The sequence below is a fragment of the Mustela nigripes genome, chromosome 4, assembly GCF_022355385.1.
Source record: "Mustela nigripes isolate SB6536 chromosome 4, MUSNIG.SB6536, whole genome shotgun sequence".
Lineage (NCBI taxonomy): Eukaryota > Metazoa > Chordata > Mammalia > Carnivora > Mustelidae > Mustela > Mustela nigripes.
In genome coordinates, this window is record NC_081560.1 from 94,352,784 (window position 1) to 94,367,711 (window position 14,928).

The window sequence follows — 14,928 nt, forward strand, 5'->3', positions numbered from 1 at the left end:
CCAGTACTTTCGTGATGAATGAAAACCATGAAACAAGTCTCTCGTGGAGCTGACAGCAGAGTCTGAGCTGGGGCTTCTGAGCAAAACCGGGGACCGAGGCAAGAGCGGGAGCCTCAGCACAGGCTCGAACCCGCGATGCTGGCATCCGTCACAAACCAAGTCGTCCCCCAAGGCCCAGAGCCCCACCACCAGCCAAGTTCCGGAGACGTGCCCAGCTCTGCCGGCATCTCCCAAGGAGTTCTGAGAAGCCTGAGTGACGCCAAGAAGCTGCAGCTCACTCGGGGGGACAAAGGACCTGGGAGGGGCTGGCGGGTCCCAGGCCCTCGCACATCCTTCCTGGTGCAGCCCCAGACACTGCGGGGGTGGGCCACGGGCTCTGGCCAGAGAAGGGGCAGGAGGGCACGAGCTGGGGGGTCTGGAGACTTCAGAACAGGGGTGCCAGGCACATGGGCCAGCACGAAGCACGCACAGAGCTGGGGACTCTGAAACCCAATGCCCTGACTGCTGGGACTCGGGGGCTGTGTGACAGCAGCCCCCATCCGCTGGATGGAAGCGGGGAGGAGCCGACGAACCACACCTGGGGCACACCAGAGAAGAGAGCTATCTGGAGATCCAGGGCACCAGCGGACGAAGCTCCTGGCTAAAACTCCTCACTTACGCCAGTGGCACCAGCTCTACCCTGGACCCGCATCTACGGTGGTTCTGAGGACCCCACAGGCTCGGGACCTCATGGCAGAGGGGCCACCTGGCAAACGCGGTCTCCGGCAGGTCACTGAGGTTTCTGAACCACAGCCAGAACTCAGGGGCCGCCGGCGCATGAGGCCAGCAGAGGCAGCGGCAGGAGGGGCCGCCACTGCCTAGGTTCCAGATATGAGAGGCTCTGGAGGGAGGGCGGTCGGGGAGGGCCGCGGCTCAACCTGCAGAGAGAGGAACAGTGGGCCGGTCACAGCTCACGGCTTCTGTTGAGAGGCTGGAAGCCTCCCAGCTTGGCCACCACATGACAGCTACATGGGGACAAGGCACAGAGGCCCCTGCAGCCGCCCAGGGCTCCCTCCTCTCCCAAAGGGGGCTCCCACCCCACCAAGGGGGCCAGCCCTGGGGTCCCATCAAAGCACATCCAGAAAAGAGAAGAGGTGAGCTGGACATCTATGTTATGCAAGGGACTAAGGGGCCTGAGGACAGAGCCCTGGCTTTGGAGACAGATGGCAGGGGGCTCACGCGAGCCCAGCGTGGGAACCCTCCACGAGATGACCGCTCCCTACCACCACGGGCAGGCTCCAGCCCCACCAACTCACTGCGCTATCCCAATGTGGGGCCTTACGTTTGCAAAACAACAGTACAGCACACTCTGTGTGGCGGTCGGCATACCCTGTGCTCCTGACCGACGGCTCCCGTAAGAGCAGTGTGTGGTCTGGGCGGACGGGGAAGGGACCCGTGCCCGGGCCATGGGGTGGACAGCGTGGATTCCCACTTCTGCAGAGCTCCCACCCACTTGCCAAAGCCCACCAGGACCCCACCTCTGCCATACTTGCGTGGTCCCACCTGGACCCCATCACCAGCCTCCCGACAATGGCTTTCTCCTCCTTCCTACAGCTCATGCCCGTGAGTTAGCCAGCGGCCGGAAAAAACCAGCTCACACCGCCCAGGCAGCTCACAAGGCTCCAGAAAACAGCACAGCCTCCCACCGAGCAAAGTATTTGCAACCCCATACTTCCCAGCCATTAAACCTAAATTATTTGCCTTCCCTACAACCTAAATAATCCAGATTACCATAGTTAACAGCTAAGAGCACGCTGTCTTCACGTCAGACTGTGGACCGATCGCTCACCCATTGCCCACAGAGAGAAACCGCAGCCCCGGGGGGCTTGTCGCAGTGGACGAGAAGCCCCCGCTGGGGCATGGGGATCACAGTCCCCACAGGGAATCACAGCCCACGTCTCTGCCTCTCTGTGCCCTCCGAGCCCAAGACCTTGCTGGAGGGGCCATACTGCCCGTCGGCCAGGAAGACCATGACCTCAGTTCATGGCGGTGGCAGTCGAGGTCCCCGCTCTGCCTTGGCTTCTCTGCCCCCAGCCCCCAGCCCCCCGCTCGGCGCCAGCTCTGCAGGATGGCTCTGTCCTTGGTGAAGCCGGTACAGCGGGCTTCACCACGCACTCACATGCTTGGCCTCTGTCACTCCTTCCACGTCCGCACTAAGTCTGCAGGCATCACAGAAGGAACCCACAGCGCCTGCCTTCCCCAAGTCAGTAAGCAGTTGGGCCAGGTCGGACGTTAGGCTAAAGCCTGCGCTCTAAACCGAAGCCTTGCGGTTGTGTGCCAGAAACCCAGGGAGCCCCGGGCCCTGAGGCAGCCTGCGTGTGACACGCACTCACGCTGAGCAAGGACCCACACTGTCGGCGAGAGCCGCGTCTCAGCTCCTGGCAGACGGAGCGGCCCCGCTTATCTCCAGTGGCGGCTGGGCACGTATGGCCGCTCTGCGCCCTGTGGTGACGGTGTTACGGTTCTGAAATCAGAAGGGGCTTTGTTTTTGCTGGTGGCATTCCCTCCTGCCTCGAAAGCTGGGTTATCGAGAAAAATGAACGCGGATACATTTCCCCCAGCCCCGATCCACTGAGAGAAAACGCTTATCTACCTCTTAGCAAAATGCCAATTACTGTGGCCAGAAACGCCATCATCGGTGATAGCTAAGACTTCTAGAATATTCTTGGAGCCGAAGAATTCAATCCTCCAAGGAGCCAGCCCTGGGCCGCCTTCAAGACGTGGTGCCGACAGCGGGGGAGGGGCTGCTCAGTTCTCCACGGCCAACCAGCAGGGTCCGGGCTGGCCATACGGCCCTGCACATCTCAACCCTCCCAGCATGCGGGCGGGGGCCCCTCCGGGAAACCCAGAGAACGCGTGTGCTCTGACACGTCACTCAGAAGCACACAGCACACACGAGACAGCAGCGCACTTGCAGACAAAGCCAAGCTTGGAAACGAGCAGCCCGGTGTGTGCCCCAGCAAGGAACACCTGGCCTCAGCCAGAAAGGGGCCCCTCCGGAGCGAGACCAGAAGGGAAGCAGATACGCCCCGAGGCCCCGCCACAGGAGCCTTTTCCTAAAACTGCTCGCACCCACATCCGACATCTCGGAGCAGGGGACTGCGGCTTCAGAGGGCACGGCAGGGGTGCTGCTGGCCTTGGGGTGGGGTGACAGTGCAGCGCAGGGCTCTGGACCACGCTCTCCACTTCTCCTGCCTTCCAAATCCCCCATCACGGAAAATTTAAAAAGAAAAGGTATTTAATCTCTTTCTTGAAAAAACACAAAGGGCCAGAGTAGCCTGTCGTTCTTGCTGTGGGTGTATGTGTGTGCATGTGAGCGAACAGATGTCTGCGTGAATGTGTGCGTGTGAAGTGTGTGCATGCAAATGTGTGGATTGTGTGCATACATACGTGTGTGCCCACATGTATGTGAACTGTGTGTGCACTTGCTTGTGTCTGTGTGTGTGCATGCTCCAGCATGGGTGTGTACTGTGCGTGTGCGTGTGCTCCCACGTGGGTGTGAGTTATGCATGTGTGCGTGTGCTGCCACATGGGTGTGAACTGTGCGCGTGTGAGCGTGTGTGCATAGGTGTGTGTGTGTGCTCCCACGTGGGTGTGCTCCCGCACAAGCTTGAATTGTCATGTGCGAGTGCATGTGCAAGCTTGTGTGTGCTTGTGTTCCTGCATGGGTGTGAACCGTGCATGCACATGTGTGTGCGTGCACGCATGTGGCAGGGAGGGAGAAGGGATTCGGGATCCCTCCCCACAGAAATCATCACGAGGAGCCACCCCACAGCAAACGAAGCAAGCTTCCAGTGCACACTTCTGCACACACTCTAAAACCCCATCTCCCTGGGCCTCCAGCTACAGGGGCGGCCTGTGGATATGTGAGAGGCTCCCACCGAGGCAGGACCAGCCAGTCAGAGGGGACGATGCATGCACTCCTGGAAAATGTGGGAGGTGCAGATGTGTGACCCGGGCAGAACCCCAGGCCTCCGTCCCGGGGTGCCCACAGCTGTCCACCCGCCAGCTCCAGGCCTCCTCACTGCTCCACTAGTCCAAGTCCCAACCCGACCAAGCAGCCCGGGCCTCTAGTGCTTCAGGGGACCCTCGGCAATGCAGCCCCTCCAAGGAACTCGAAAACCAGGGCAACCTTCCCCAAGTCAGGCCTCGACTTCCCTGACAGCCTGACCACCCCACCAACCCAAGAAAACTGCCCTAAAGAAGCCCCCCAAATCCTCAAAGCCAGGTACACGCCCCAAACCCTATGCCTACTCCACCCCAAGAATGCAATTGTGAGAGAGAAGGGGCATCTGCTGGGGGGCAAGGGCAGGGCCCATCACCAAATTCTTATCTGAAACCAGATTCTTAGCGTCCCCTTCCACAGTTAGGAGCACAGAACCACAGCACTACAGCTTCCTCCCGAGATGACACGTATGCGTCCTGCCGAGGCGTCTAGCAGCCCCCCCTTTCTCGCCCGTGGCCGCTGGCCAAGGCAGCAGAGGCCACTGCGGGGTGCGGCCCTCGGGAAGCAGCAGCTTACCTTGGCTTCACATGGCTTGTGACAGGAGTACTTGCAGGCTGGAAGAGAGAGAAAAAAGGGGTATGCGTTCAGCAGCCTCAGCAGCAACCCATCTCCCACCTGCAAGCTGCCCGCCCTCGAAGATCGGGGCAGAGGGAGGTCTGCCTTCGCCACGTGGGGCCGGCTTCAGCGGCGGGCGGGGTGCACCCGGCGGGCAAGGCCCTGGCCGGCCCCCCGCGGTTGGCAGCACCGGGAAGACGCCGCGCCACAACCACGGGCTCTCCTGGGTCCCGGAGGAGAGCTGTGCGGACTTCCAGCCCTGCGGAGCCTCCATGTCAGCCTGGGAATCACAGCTTCTCCCCCAAAGAGGGACGGGAAACCTCCCCTTCCCCACCCCCCGGCCTCAGAACTGGTGCCTTTCAACCAGAACCAAGCTGCCCATTCAGCGCCACACGCCCCACGCTTCCGGATGGCCTGGGAACGGACTGTCAGAATAAATTCACGTCTAAATTCCCGCAGAGGAGTCTCTGCACCCGGGCCATTGTGCGAGCGCAGAGACATGCGTCCGTTCAGAGGCCCAGACAGTGCAGACTTAGAGCCAGAACCAATGGGGATTTCACAGACCCGCCCTCGGGAGGCTGCGGCTGGGCGGCCTGCCAGGGAGCACCCCCTAGGCCCCCACCATGCGGGTCGGGCCCGCAAGCTTGCCCCGGCCACCACCAGATGCCAGCATAGAGAAGGCAGGGGTGCAGCTGGGGCGTGGGGGAGGGAACCTGGGCTGGGCGTGTGGGGGTGGGGCCTTCACAGCCCTCCACAGCCATGCAGCCCAGGGCAGGACCAGTGACCTCTCTGGACCTCAGCTGCCTCTCCCGGCACGACTGTGATGCCATCGAGGGACCCTGGTTTGAGACGACAAACATGACACCAGTGTACACAAGCAGGGTCCTCAAAGAACAAGGCCTTGGTGGGGGCCAGGAGCCGGGCCCCAAATATGGCTCAGCACTTGGAAGCCCAGAGGTTACCCTCTACCTGCCAACACACACACCAACCCTCTCCTTCCTAGAGCTGGGGATGGGAACGCTGAACTCCTAAAGGTCCTGTAGGACTGAAGAAGGATAAAGCAGGCAGGTAACCTGGTCGCTGGCTGGCGGTGACAGCAGCTCCGGCAGAGAACAGCCAGCAGCGCTATCTTTGCAAGATCTATTTTCCGAATGGTCTTCTACGCCTCCAAGGTCTGGGAGATTATGCACAAAGACAAACGTTTACTCTGCGTCTCTTAATGGGTGCACTGCACAAAGGCGATGAGTGATTTCCTAATCTAGACAGACTTGCCTTTGGAATAAAAAGGGCTTCCGCGCCAGCCTAGAAACGTGGACAGAAGCACAGCCGGGTCTGGAGGCCAGCGTGAGATCCCGAGGGAGCGAGGACATCATGAGAGGCCCCTGGCTTCCAGGTAAGTGAGAATTAGCAGGAATGCAGGGAAATAATTTCCCTGGCCCCAAAGGATGCTCAGCCCACATGCTGAGTCAGGCAGGTGGCCAGTCTACTGGCAGCCTGGGACGGGGGCACGACTCTCATGACCGTAAGACCCCAAGATGGCCTGAGTGACCCGTGGACCCGTGCCCATGTGCAGTCCCTCCCCCGGTGGCTCGTGGCTGGTCGACGGATGAGGTAGGACGCAGGACTTACAGACTCCACCCCGAGTCTCAAGCCAGTCCTGCTGAGGACAGCCAGGTGCCGAAGCAGCCCCCTGGAGAGGGCCCCATGGGGAGCACCAGTGTGTGGCCAGCTGGAGAGGGGTGCGGCCCTGGTCGTGCCTTCAGATGCTACAGCCTCTCAAGAGTCCCTGAGCCGCACCGCCCAGCCACGTGACTCCCAGATGCCTGTCCCACAGAAGGAGGGAGAAGTAGTGAGTGCTGCCGCCAGGCAGGGCACCAGCTTCTGGAGTAATTCATCTGCAGCAGAAGATACTCACTATGATGGGCCAGAAAGGGCTCTGGTCAGTGGCAAGGTGACAAGTGGTGTGACACACCATGGTGGACGGCCAACTCAGCCATAAGAGAGTCCATGGCCAGCGTAGGGCGAAGCCATTACTTTCACAAGGTTTAACTAATCACAGTGACCTCGTGTAAACCAGCCAGGCACTAGGGTGAACCCATTGTTTCCAGGAGGTAGTTGGCGATCCCTAAAGTTTTATGGACAGCCCCTGGGGTTTTCCTCGGAATAGCGGCGATCTGGTGGACAACCTCTGGGGGCTGTGCCTGGCCGTGTGCAGGATGCTTTCCCTGGTGCTATTGCTTGGGGTCCTGTAACCACCCCCTCAAGTGAAACCCAGCTATGGTCCATCTCCACCCAGCTCCCCACTCAGCCACACGTGGCCTTTTCAACACTTACAAATGCTTGAAGTGGGCAGAATCCAGGCCAGGTTGCCAATCCTCTTGCCTACAGACAAAATCAAGCTCCCCAACATGGATCCCCATGCCGGCAGCAGCAGCCCTGCCCCATCCTCTCATCCCCTCGACCCAGAGCCTCACTCACACCATCTCCACACACCCCCTTGGCTCTGTTCCACTGTCTCTGCCTAGAACTTCCCACACACCCTTCTGTGTCTAGCTGACTTGTTTCTCTCTCCAAGACGAAAGGAGGCAGCCAGCTTCTCCACCAGGAAGCCCTCCATCACTCCTCTTAGGCTGGGCTATTGTGTTCCTGAAGCCCCCGGCCTTCCTCCCCAGCCTTCATCCCACTGCCCCTCCCTTCATAAATCATCTCTGTGTCCTTCTCCCCCCACCAGACCAAGCTCATCCAGGACGGTGTGCTTTGCTGGGAAGCACCAGTCTCCTGTAAGAGTGGCAGGAACGGGGCGGATAGCAGCGGACACAGGAGGAGTGCCCACCATGCGCCAGCTGTCCCACGGCAACACCTTCCATCACACAGGGTGGCTGGATTTTCCCTGCACGCATAGAAAGAGCCACAGACCTTCTGCATGTCTAACGACGGGACCTGGGGTCCTTCCATGACACCTCAGATCCTACATGCCCTGGGTCTGCTTTCAGAATCAGGTGCACACAGGCAGGGGCCCGCCCTCTCTGACAGTCCCCAGGGAGAACGAAGCCCATGGAAAGCACCAGAACTTCCCCCAACAAAGTGCATCTCCAAAATTGCACAAGCCCAGAGGGACACGGTGTACACGTTTACTCCGACTGCCTGCTTCTCCCCAGCACGGGTGCTCGTGCCCTGTTGTTTCCTTTCAGTTTTCCTGAGTTGTAATTGACAAAATTGTATATATTTAAGGTGTACAACATGATGATTTGATACATGTCTACATTGTTAAATATTTGCCACAATCACGTTAATTATCACATCCATCACTACCTGGGTGTGTGAAGGAGAGAGAGGAAATGCCTAAGATCTATTCTTGTAGCAAATGTCGAGAGTCCAGAGAAGTAACGCTCACCACAGTCATCACGCTGTACAGTAGATCCCCTAACTTACCTTGCAACTGAAAGTTTGTGCCCTCAGACCAGCAACTGCCCATTTCCCCCACACGTAACCCTGAAAACCACCTTTCTACTCTGTTTCTCTTGAATTTGAGGTATTTTGGGGTTTTGTTTTTGTTTCTAAGATTTCACATATACATGACACCATAAAGCGTTTGTCTTTTTCTGACCTATTTCACTTAGCAATGTCCTCCAGGTTCATCCAAACTATCACAGACTCCGGGGTTTCCCTCTTCTGTGGTTGAATAATTTTTCATCATTTATATACCACATTTTCTTTATCTGTTCATCCTTCAATGGACACTCAGATTGCTTCTATATCTTGGCTATTGTGAACAACATGAGAAAGAGAGGACAGATTTCGCTAACGATTTCCTTTCCTTCAAATACATATGCAGAAGTAGAATTACCAGATCATATGAAATTCTAGGTTTAAAGGTTTGAGGACCCTCCATACTGTTTTCTATGGTGGCTGCACCAGTCCACATTCCCACCAACAGTGTACAGCATTCCATTTCTCCACAACCTCAGCGATACCTGTTATCTCTTATCTTTTTCATGACAATCATTCTAACAGGTGTGAGATGACACCTCATGGTCATCTGCATTTCCCTGATGAAAAGTGATGTTTAGCATCTTTTCATGTACCTGTTGGGAAACTGGGTGTCTTCCTGGGGAAAGTGACATTCAGTTCCTTTGCCCATTTCCTAATCCCATTATTTAGTTCTCTGCTATTGAGTTGTAGACATTCTTCATTTATTTTGGATAATAATCCCTCATCAGACATAAGATTTGCAAATATCTTCTCCCATTCTGTGGATGCCTTCCCATTTTGCTGATGATTTCTTTGGCTGTACAAAAGCTTTTGAGGTTGATACAGTCCTATTTGTTGATGTTTGCTTTTGGTGTCATATCCAGGAGATCGTTGCAAAGACCAACACCAAGGAGATTTTCCTCTGTTTTCTTCAGATCCTTTTATGAGCTCAGGTCTTACATTTAAGTCTTTGATTCCAGCTCAAGTTACTTTTTCTGAGTGGTAAAGAGACAAGTGTAGCTTCATCATCGCCCATCTTCCCAGCACTGCTGCGGGAGAGACTATCCATCCCCATTATAGGTTCTTGGCAACTTCGTCAAAAATAGTTGATCAAATGTGTGCGGGTTCACTTCCAGCTTCCTGATACTGTTCCATTGGTCTATGTGCCTATTTTTATGTCAGAACCACACTGTTCTGATCACTACAGCTTTGTAATATAGTTTGAAATCAGGAAGTGTAAAGCCTCCAACTCCATTCTTTCTCAACAGTGCTTTGGCTATTTGGGGTCTTTTGTGATCTCATCTGAATTCTAGGATTGTTTCTATTTCTATAAGAAATGCCATTGAAAGTTTGATAGAGATTGTGTTGAATTTGCTAATTACCTTGGGCTGCATGGACATTTCAACAGTATTAATTCTTCCAACGCAACAACCTGTTTGTGTGCTCCTCTGTGTCTTACAGTTTCCAGAGTGCAGGTCTTTTACTTTACTGGTTCAACTTATTCCTAAGTATCTTAATGTTTTTGATGCCACTGGAAATTAGGTTCTGTTCTTAATCTCTCTTTCGGATTGCTCACTGCTAGTGTTCAGAAACACAACCAATTTTTGTATGTCGATGTTCTACCCTGTCCCTTTACCCCATTCACTTATTAGTTCTAACAGTTTTTGGCGAACTCTACAGGGTTTTATACGGTATTTGTTTCTAATACTAGACTTTTATAAATTCTACGCAACATTCAGTTGTATCAACAGTCCTGAATTACTGTGTTAACAAAAGTCATTTATAAAAACTTCAGTGGTTCCTATAAGGAGCAGAATCTGTGCAGGTTTTAAGAGACTCTCTGCCCCATTCCCAGATGAAAATCAACATGTTGATCTCAACGTTTCTGGGCCCGTCACTACGTCATTTTCTAAGGCCATGACTCTGCCTCCTGAAACCATGACTGACGGTTCTAAATGTAGATGTTGTCAAATACAAGCGTTATACAAATATCTTCATTGTAGTTTTCCTGGCATCCCATTACTTCCACTTACATGAAAATGAAATGAATCCCATTAATCCTAAATGCAAAAATGTCCCTTTCACTAAAAAACACCAACACACACTTGCCTCATTACTCTCATGGCCTTTTGCTCTGTCAACACCCTTGTCCAATTTCTTCCTGCTGAAAGCATCAGCACATCCTCCAGGCTGAAGTGCAGAGGCCCGACACCCTGGGGCTCAGTTTCCTCACCTGTGACACAGGTGGTCGGGAAGACAGTCGAACACACCATACAGAACAGGGCCAGCTGGGAGCTCCTCGGATGCACAGAGTGCAACTGCTTCTATTACTGTTCCTGGTCCAGAGCCACACAAATGCACCAGCTCTGTTCTCCACACACCTCCTCTTTGTATCTTCTCTGCAGTTCAATGTCCCTCACTTCTGGCTGCTGAGCACCCAGTAAATAGCAAGGTTGGAATCTTCCACCCAAGGCCAAACTCACAGGCCACTGGGACATTCTTTCTGCTTCCACAGACCTCTCTCCACATAACCCTCATGTGACCCTGTATCCATGTCACCCCGACTCTCCTCCAGCAACTGCCCAAACACCCTCATGATACAGCAAGTGCCTACTCTCCTGGTTTTCCACTGGTTTGTGCCTATTGGTCACAACCCATCACCACTTCACACACCTGCCACCTCTGCACATAAGCACCTGACCCAGGGAGACAAAACACCCACACACATAACAAAAGTCACCTAATGTCTCCTGAGAACCACCACATACTCAGTACATAGTTTCAGGACACACTGCTTAACCAGTATTCTTTTCTCATATTTTTACGATTCCATGAGACCAGCTGGGACATGCGCACTGAGAGTTCCTCTGCGTGGTGGAGCTTAGGAGAAGCACTTGTGTGGGTGGAGGCTGGCAGTTGATGAGCTGCCCTCTCAGAAAACACCACTTTTGTCTGAAAGAACGCCAGGCAAAGAATGCGTGCTCATCAGTCTCACCAGTGAACAAAGCACGCCTGCCGTGGGGAGGAAAACAACGGACAGACAGCATTTGGTCAATGACGAAATTTGAAATTTCGAGTGAAAATTACAATTTGGGGAGACATGCATCCATGCCCATGAGCTTGACAAGTCCTACACTTTTCTGATAGACTCAACACTGAAATGAACAAATATGGGGGAGGGGGGTTCTTGGTATTTTATAACAAATGTGTTAACATCCAGAAAACTCTGCTGAATTCATTGAACCAGAATTTTCCAAATGACCACCGTATGGTGTCCCAACAGTCGCGCCTGGCTGTATACATACACTCAAAGGGCCAGATAGACTCATGGATCTTAACAGAACAGAGTAGGGAAAGTCACTGCTACAGTTCCAGATTCAACGCTGAAACTAAGCTTTAAGAAACATCACTTGGGTCTTGGTTTGGTACCCAAAGAGAATACCCACAGTAGTCTGAAAAGGTCTTCAAAATGCTTCCTTTTTCAAATACATACCTGCACGAGGCTGGATCTCCCTCAAATACTTGAGCCGAAACATCGTGTTTCCTTTGGTTCATTTTATGTGTCAACTTCACTAGGCTACCAGATGCTCAGATATCTGGTCGCACATATTTTTGAACATGTCTGGGTGTGTCTGGGAGGGTGTGTCTGGATGAGCTTAATATCTGAATCTGAAGCTGTGAGAGAAGCAGATTGCCCTCCCAGGCCAGGGTGGGCCTCATCTAATCCAGCGAGGAACCAAATAGAACAAAGGACAAAGGAAGAAAGAATTCTTTCTGCAAGACTATCTTTGACCTGGGACATAGGTGTTCTCCTGCTTCTGAACTTGGACTAGGACTGGAGCTAAGCACCAGGTCTCCAGCTTGCCAAGTGCAGATCTTGGGCCTTCACAGTCTCCTTAACCATGTGAGCCAACTCCTTCTCAAAAATCCCATTGGTTCTGTTTCTCTGGAGAATCCTACTTAATGCAAGGTTGAAATGGGTTGAATGCATAAGCAGATAGGAAGTTCTAGCCTCTCTATTAAATCATGCAGAACAGAAGCACAAAATATACACAGATATATACACCTGAAAACATCAGTCTTCTCCTATTACAGAATGAGAAGCAGAACAAAGTGATATCAAAGATTCCTTTCTGCCATGTAAAAAAAGAATTTACCAAAGCAATTAAAAAAAAAATTGTGGGGTGCCTGGGTAGCTCAGTTGGTTAAGCAACTGCCTTTGGCTCAGGTCATGATCCTGGAGTCCCAGGATTGAGTCCCGCATCAGGCTCCCTGCTCGGCAAGGAGTCCGCTTCTTTCTCTGACCCTCCCCTTCTCGTGCTCTCTCTCTCTTTCTCTCTCTCAAATAAATAAATAAAATCTTTTTAAATAAAATAAAATAAATAAGATAAAATAAAATAATAAATTACATATCTATAAATAAAATATTGGGTAGCTATTGAAACACTATGATTTTTAAAAATCTAACATGTGACAGTATGTATAATAGGCAAGAGGAAGAGATGTTAAGCTACATAAATTAAAAAATACCCTGTAAAAACAGACATGACTAATGGGCTTATCCACACGTGAGCACTCTGGGCAGGACGGAGGTGTCGCCCCAACTCAGGCAAACAAAAACAGACCTTCCAATACATCTCCCTGGAAAAACTAGCTAGCTCATGAAAAATAACAGAAATAGGGCAAATTCCAGATGAATCAACCATGAAACCAGATCAGAACTGGAAAACCAGAAGGAATATTAGAATAAAATACGCTGAACATCATGGCCACAGAGAAGGGAAAGTGACTTAAATAACAATCAAACACAGAGATTAAATGAAGTAATGGGTAGGTTTGAACAAGCCGCACCTTAAAACTTCCCCGAGATAAACACTCCACAGACAAAATCAGGCAAACAACTGCCTGGAAGGTTTGCCACGCAGAAGGTCTAATGCAGTAAGAAATTCACACGCCTATGGGTCAAAGTCCATCAAAGGTTGGCAAATGTTCTGCCTGGTGTCACGGATAAAATGATTAATATTTATAAGATAATGAATTCTTTCAATTTAAGAAGGAAAGATAATAAATAACCTAATTTTTATAAAATATTTGTGGGTGCCTGGGTGGCTCAGTCGGTTAAGCATCTGCCTTCAGACCAGGTCATGATCCCAGGGTCCTGGGATCAAGTCCTGCATCAGGCTCCTTGCTTCGCAGGGAGCCTGCTTCTTCCTCTCCCTCTCCCACTCCCCCTCCCTGTGTTCCCTCTTTCACTGTGTCTCTGTCAAATAAATAAATAAAATATTTTAATAAATAAAATAAAATGAACACCACAGACACCACAGTGTCTGTTTAGACGCTCAACCTCAAGTAATAACCAGGAGAATAAAAAATACAATCAAGGGAGATACTACTTTTTGTGAGTCCATCGACTTGCAAAAATGGAAAGCCGCCAAGCAACAAGTGAGAGAGTGACTGAAGCTCAAGGCCACAGGCTGCAGGTGGGAGCCCGTTCCCGCTCCACACTCAGCAGAGCCCTGTGTCCGAGAGGGCCCAGGGTCCGCGGTGCATGTGCTATGAGAAGCATAGGATGAGAAGCATCAAGGTCTTCAGGCCTCGATGACACACACATCCAGTCCTCCGGAGCGCTGTCTCCACCACCACACACCAGCTCCTGTGTCACACAGGGGTTTCCAAAGCCCGGGGTAAGAATCCTGGCTCCCGCCGCACCAGCCACGGTCCAGAGATTCTGGCTCTATAGCACCAGACATTTTTACATGTTGTCTTGGAACTGCTATTCTTCCAAATGTCCACAGGAGCCTTGGGAATCTAGGCCCGTCGGAAGCTTTTATACAACACTCCGCACATATTTACCAAGGGAGAGATGAACTCTTTGCTTCCCGGCTTCTTGCCCATCTACACTCAAGTTCACCAGCTTCTCTGGGTTCCCAGTAACTGGCTACACAGACAGGAAGGGACCAGACGCCCCAGCACAGGGTAGCCTGCCCTAACAGTCACTGCTCAGCCATGCTGCTCTCTGTTGCCTTCTTGGTCCTAACTGCCACCATGACCTAGGGCTGTAACACAGCGTCTGGCACAAAGCAAGCACCTACCACGTGTACCTCCCAATCTGCCATCTACCCAAGTCTTCATCAATAATCACTTAGTATTCTGTGGACCATGATGTTCTCACAGACAGGACTCCCCCTTCAGACTATGAGGCCCTCCCAGAGAGGATGTCCCCTTCAGACCATGACAGACCTCTCACAGATGGGTCTCCTTCCTCAGCCTATGAGTCCCTCCTCACAGACAGGACTCCCCCTTCAGACCATGAGCGCCTCACAGACAGGATGCCACCCTCAGACTATGAGTGCCTCCTCACAGAGATGATGCCCCCTCAGACTGTGAGAGCCTCCTCACAGACGGGTCTTCCCCCTCAGACTATGAGTGCTGCCTCACTGACAGGACTCCTCCCTCAGACCATGTGCCCCTCACAGACAGACTCCCCCCCAACTCAGAGCATGAGCTCCTCACACACGGGGCACAGCTTTCTCATCCTCTCATTTTAGGAAGTGCTTAACACACAGTTTGTTTACTGAAGGGGAAAAGTCATCACCAGATCTTCCTTACAAATTCCCTCATTCTACTTTCCTCTGGCCTCTTTGTTGCTCCCTTTCTCAACCTTCACCTCCTCAGGCTCCTCCCTAGAGGGTCCCTCAATGCAGCATTCCTTCATTCTCTGTCACTTTTCCATTCCAGTCTGTTCTGTCCTATTCTACAATAAGATCCAAGCAAACCCTTTGCAACAGGATCACTTCTGCTTGGTCTGACCCTGCACCCTCCAAGACCATCTCCCTCTGGGGGCCAAAATCTCCCTG

General features: G+C 52.5%; 1 protein-coding gene across 6 annotated transcripts in view; it reads right to left on the reverse strand.

Annotated features, from left to right (window-relative positions):
• The window catches only part of TNS3 (tensin 3), a 200,746-nt gene that overhangs the window by 141,219 nt on the left and 44,599 nt on the right, over window positions 1-14,928 (reverse strand). For all 6 annotated transcript variants that reach the window (XM_059397165.1, XM_059397159.1, XM_059397160.1 and 3 more), the window contains one exon: window positions 4,562-4,599. Coding sequence is in view for 4 of the 6 variants with exons in the window: in XM_059397159.1 (XP_059253142.1) it covers window positions 4,562-4,599 (38 nt within the window). In the remaining 2 variants the exon portion in view is untranslated. Of the gene's footprint in view, window positions 1-4,561; window positions 4,600-14,928 lie in introns of those variants that run through there.